The sequence below is a fragment of the Eutrigla gurnardus genome (assembly GCF_963514095.1).
Source record: "Eutrigla gurnardus genome assembly, chromosome: 19".
Taxonomy (NCBI): domain Eukaryota; kingdom Metazoa; phylum Chordata; class Actinopteri; order Perciformes; family Triglidae; genus Eutrigla; species Eutrigla gurnardus.
Window position 1 is genome coordinate 10,228,709 of NC_139930.1, and position 6,048 is coordinate 10,234,756.

General features: G+C 43.4%; 1 protein-coding gene across 1 annotated transcript; it reads right to left on the reverse strand.

Annotated features, from left to right (window-relative positions):
- Positions 1–2,434: 2,434 nt before the first annotated feature.
- tmem250 (transmembrane protein 250) lies at positions 2,435–4,272 on the reverse strand. Its single transcript, XM_084035016.1, has 2 exons — positions 4,068–4,272; positions 2,435–3,785 (listed from the first exon to the last, which is right to left on the reverse strand). The coding sequence occupies exon 2, from the start codon at positions 3,601–3,603 to the stop codon at positions 3,184–3,186; it is 420 nt and encodes a 139-aa protein (XP_083891142.1). The 5' UTR covers positions 3,604–3,785; positions 4,068–4,272; the 3' UTR covers positions 2,435–3,183.
- Positions 4,273–6,048: the final 1,776 nt, after the last annotated feature.

The window sequence follows — 6,048 nt, forward strand, 5'->3', positions numbered from 1 at the left end:
GCTCACATGGACGGTGCAGGCGGACTGACATCATGCAGCGCACGGCGAAGAGTTCTTTTTAAAGACGCAGACATGTTTTTTTAATCGGAGGACCTGCCAGGTTATTGTAGGTACACTGTCCCTACTGTAGTCGGGTCGGACTGACGGCTCCGCTCGCTCATATCGTGCGCCTTTATGGACACACGAACTCGGTGCACTCTGCGGGCTTAAAGGTGCAGACTTCTGTCTGTGCTGTTAACCCCGCAGGGGCGTGTTCGAGCCCGCTACCGAACACTGGCTCTTATACGTGTTCATGGGAGGACAACTCGAGGGGACATATTTCGCAGCTGGGGGTGAGAAGAGGGCCGTCTTGTCGTCGCTCCTAAAGAAACATTTACATGCGCGGCTACCTCACGTGTCTCCGATGTGATGACAGCTCAGGCCACACGGTGCGCATGTGTGCTGTTCTGCTGGATTATAAGCGCTAACTGCTGGCGGTGTGACCTCATGTCAACTTTTCTTTACTGCAGACATGCGATATCACAGTGGCACAGCTCACCGAAGCCCTGCTAAGGGCTCTGCTGTAACTAATGGTGGCTCCTTAACACCATGGTATCACCATATATACATGTTCATGTCACCCATAGTATAGTTACACACTTCATAGTCAGGGCCAAATGTAGTCAAGTACATTAAAGACAGGAACTACTTCTTTGCCCATTTAACTATCTGTGAAGAATTATTTGTATCAGTTAAATTATCAAGTTTTCAAGGAATATAAAAAACTTCTATTCAGTTGTATTATAGTATTGTAAGTCAGTTTTAACTTGTGACCCTTTAAAATAAAGTGGAGCCAAATTACGACCATTTGCCAAAAGTGTACATATGTACGAGCTGTGAGCTCTTCAATCTAAGATCTAAGGTAGATTTTTCAGATTGTTAATTTGATTAGATGCCAGAAGAGGTAAGACCACTTATGTAAAAAGTAGAAAGAGAAATTTCCCCAACCCCTTAAATCCCGTTGGAAGTTATCCATGTTAAACTACAGCAATCCTTCATATTTTATTATGTATTTTATATCACACTTGGTGTTTATCTCCTCACTTCATGATGGCGTTACATTATTTTTTTATTATATCTATTTTTAACGTCATCTCCCTGTGTAAAAGTTTCCATGACATTTCAAATAAAGTGCTGTGTATTTGTCCGTACCGTGATGAGGAGTCCTGTGATATCCCTGTACGAGTTTACAGTAGGCTGATGGCATTTAGGAGAATTTACAGTGCCCTCATTGTATCTCCTGGTATTTAAAAAGTGTATGGTAGCCCTATGATATTCCTACAGGGACTATCATGTGTCTGTGGTCATCGGCAGCGCCCTTATAATGATCTCATTGTATTGGGTCCATGCCATTACACAATTAGGACTACATTCATGTTGGAGATTTCAGTTTTTTAATCATAGCTTGTTGTTCAGCTTGACTTGTGAAGACGGAACTGTAGCCGAATAAAATGGGATCGGATTGCGTTCACTCCGGTTGTAAAGTGGCGTCGACGCAGCAGATCAGACCACGGGGAAGAGTGAAGGTCAGCGTCATGCTTCGAGGTCATCACAGGAGAGGCGTCGACGCCGATCAGGACAACAACAAGAAATTAAAACTGACAAGTCATTCCTACAAGTAATCAACTTCAGCTTTTAAAAAACATAAAAGAAGAAGTGAGACTGAGCAGGCAACGACTTCATCATCGAGCCCACCTTCTGCACGGTGTTGACATCACAAGACGACTCATGTTCTCTAGTTCTGCTCTGCTGGAACTGGGCTGTCAGGTCGGCCCAACTCAGGCATGAATGAGGCATATGATGTGTTGATCCTCAGAACAAAAGCTTATTGTTTCCCTCGCCCGATTATCTAATTACAGACTGAAGCCATACCAGTCTCAAGCATGTCTCCGTCAGGCCGCCAGCATGTGTTGAAAGACGATCGAAAGATAGTTTTAATTTGCGCGGCGACGAATGAAAGCTGATGCTCGTACGTGACGGCATAGTTATCCTCACAAATTATACCGGGGCAGGTTTTAAAAAAAGAAGCTTATTTCAAGTGCTTCGGCCCTCCTTAAATCCTGTAAGCGTACTTCATGCCATGTGAAAATGAGGCTATATAAGGTGATTGGGACACAGCCATTGCCATTGTTATGCTTGGCAGAAACAGCGGGAGTCGTGGCTGGTGTTTGTGCGCTGGGAGGAAGCTAAACAGAGAAGTCTGTCAGAGCGGCTCTGAGACGAAGTGAGGAGAGCGAACTGACGGAACATTTGACCCAAAGACGTTCTCGTTTTGAACTGTCACACACTCTTGTGACACAGCTCGAGGCTCGCCATCATGGGTGTTAGCCAACACAGTACGCACATTCACACACACACACGGCCATGCAAAAGCACCAAACATTTCATCAACAGAAAATACGTTTAATAACTTTACAAAAAAAAAAGAACGAAAAAAAAGTCACTCTTTTTTTCCCTTCTTTTTTTTCTGCTCCACCCTTTCCACAAAACCACATCACACACACTTTACAACTTGACTTGTGTTTTGGTCACTTTATCCACTGTAAGTTACTGTGTCTGCGGTTACATGTATGTTTACATGATATTGTGTTCTTTTTTTTGTTTCTCTCTTTATACACACAACATAATCATCTCTACCTGGGAATCATGGGACACGTATGCGTTTGGAGCCCAACCCACATTGTTTTGGCACAAATGACTGGCTTGCATCACGCAGCCGCGATGCAAATCATTCACGTGTTCAGTCACCTTTTTCCATGCAACATCGACATTCACGTTTTCCATTATTGTAAACAAAATGTTTCCAGTCAAGATTTCCAAAAAACTGGTGAAAACGGTTTACAAATGGCATGATAATAAAACTGGAACATAAGCGTCTCCGGGGAGTCCTGCATGAGGATCCGCGTCTGACCCTTTGTCAGACTGACTTCATGCATCATTTGATGTTCGGCAATCAGCCGGACCAACCATTTTAAACTGTACATACAGTTCACAGATTCTTACTGGATTCTATCATAATCTGACACTAAACCAATACGATTTGGAGTTGAGGAAAGGGATGTGGAGCAGTCCTACGGGATGCAGAAGTCACAGCGTGAAGCATCCACATCACGTTCTACATTCCCCAGGGCGCTCACGCTGCCACTACATGTCCACGAACACCATGAAGCACCAGCCAAGCCCCCCCACCAGGAACATGGTGATCTGCATGCTGTAGATGAGCAGCTCATTGAGCACCCCAAAGTCCAGACGCCGGTGCCCTAACAGCAGCAGGATGACGGACAGCTTGTACTGCAGCCGCAGGAGCACACGCACGCTCACGTACTGCAGGAAGAAGAGGACGGAGAGCGCCACCCAGAGCAGGGAGGTCAGCAGGCTGCAGCCGAAGTAGAGGAGGAAGCGCAGGAAGCTGTACATGCAGCGCGAGCGCAGGTAGAGGTCAAAGTTATTGTACTTGGTGCGCACTAGCTTGGAGGCGTGCGTGGACCCGCAGGCCGAGTGCATGCAGGTGGTGTGGGGGCCATGGAAGCTGCGCACCCGCCGTGGGATGGGGATCACAGGCATGGGTGGGCTACCGTCCCACCCAGTCCCAGGTACGGGCGGAGGAGTCCTCTGCGAGTGCGTCCGGGCAGGGCGTGAGCTTCATTTGGTTGTGGAGCAAAGAGCGGCTCTTACAGGAGCCCAGGATGGAGGCGAAGCTGCTGGTGGTGTCGGTCTGCTGGAAAACCCAGTGGGCAACATTGTCTCTTTTGAATGCAGCACACAAAAAATTACATTGTTACTGTATGTTTTTGATAATCAAAATGCACACATTGTTGCACACCCAATGCAGGGAGTGCAGGCCCGTTTTCTTGAGTTTTAAAAAATAGATACATTTAGGTTTAATCGCATGTAAGAGCATAAAGATATCAATGGCTATATAATGGCTACATCATAGCTAGCACACGTGATCTGCACCTCCACCCAAAGAAGCACCTTTCATCCATATTGTGGTGTAGTAATAAGTGATCGTGCAGAACCGATCTTACATGCAACACTACGACGTCTTCCTCCTCACCAACAGAAGCTGCTGTTTGAGCCTCGGCCGACTGGAGCATTGTATCACATTATAAACGGCTGCGACGTGTAAACAACACACGGGACTTGTTGTTCTTTTCTTTTCTTTTCTGTTCCAGGATGATTTCTGCCAGCGGCGACGAGGCAGCGACGGCGAGCCGGTGGTTGTACGTCCTGTCGCAAAATATACGAGTCATCCTGCTGTGACGACAGCTGCCGAGTTAAAGGGGAAGTGCTCGTAAAAGGGAAGAATGCTCGCTTTGTGTTGGTACGATCACCACGCCGGAGTTGTTATTCTGTACGTGTGTGTGCTTTTCTTTCAGTTTAAAAACTAGATTGGAAAGATTATTATTATTATTTTACATTTTTAACAAAGTGAGGTAAAAATGTGAAATACATGAAACCGCAGATACACAAGATTCAGGGACTAAAATGACCCAAAATCATATAGAGAAAACACTTAATTAACTCCAACTTAAAATTATATATTTATTTGAATTAATATTTTTACATTTTCTTTCTCTACTACAATTAAGTGACGGTAAAAGTGTGAAATACATTTCACTACAAATACACAAGATTCAGGGACTAAAATGACCCAAAATCATATAGAGAAAACACTTAATTAACTCCAACTTAAAATTATATATTTATTTGAATTAATATTTTTACATTTTCTTTCTCTGCTACAATTAAGTGAAGGTAAAAGTGTGAAAGTGTGAAATACACAAAATTCAGGGACTAAAATTACCCCAAATCATACAGAGAAAACACTTAATTAACTCCAACTTATATATATATATATATTTTTTTTTTACTTATTGGTAACGCTTTCCCTTGACTTCCAAAAAAAGAAGACTTGACCTGCAAAGGTCACGCATGCATCTGCAGTCATGTGTCTGTAAATCTCACACAAGGTTGCACAGTGCGTCCACGTGCATGTCCTCACAAGTCTGTGAAGCCTCTACATCAAGTCGCCTAACCTTCATCGTGCAGATTTATGTGTCGGCCGAATGATTACATCCCAGCTATCTGTCAGCAAGCCAGATGGCAGCAGGTGACGGTAAATCATATAATACAGGCTTGGAGAGGTGGGAAAAAGAGAGAGTTGATTGCAGTTGTTAATAGCGTGCTTGATCACTTTGCTGGGAATTTAAAAGTGTATTATGCAAACTTGGGGAAAAAAAGCAGACCTAATAATATTTAATAAAACATACATTAAACTGTCACTGAGGCTGAATATATGAATCTGTGTACTTGGCTTTCACATTATGATTGAAATCCATAGCAGAGTGGCAGCCAAAGTCTGAAGTCAGCTCTGACCATACAAATTAAGATATTATAGCTATATATACATATTTTTTTCTTTGTCCACAAGCCAACTGCTGCACTTTCAGTGTGTTGCATATTAGCCTAAATGGCTCATCGTTCCCAGTACTCCATATCTGATAAAGAGTTTTCAAGGCTCGGGGTCATATGTTGAATTCATTGGAAGAGCTGCTTACAGTACTCCCTTTCATTTGCTCATGCAATCATGTGGCCTCTTAATGAACTTTTTGGCATATCAATGCCATCACTGTGACATACGACCTGAAACCAAACGGTCTCGCTTAAAAAAATCATTTTCAATATTAATAAACAGCCACATTAGGGTGTTTGTTATAACCGTGAACATTAATCATGGCCTCGTCCGTATCTTATTCGGTTGAAAGTACAAGCTGACACTCTATTGGTGTGTTATTCCATCACAGCTTATTCATGGGCTACTAGTTCACTTTGTCACTATTCAGTCATACACCAACAATAGTTCACCCGCACCAATCACATCCACTACTGCTTGCAAACGTCAGCATGGTTTTACATTTTGAATAAACACCAAATAACTTAATATCTCTCAAGGCAGAAACTGTTGAACCCTGTCATTTTAAGCTCACAAAGTACTTCCTTAAACTT

What these genes read in the sequence shown, in the direction of transcription:
- tmem250 (XM_084035016.1), bottom strand. Translation starts at nt 3,603, where the DNA reads ATGCCTGTGATCCCCATCCCACGGCGGGTGCGCAGCTTCCATGGCCCC.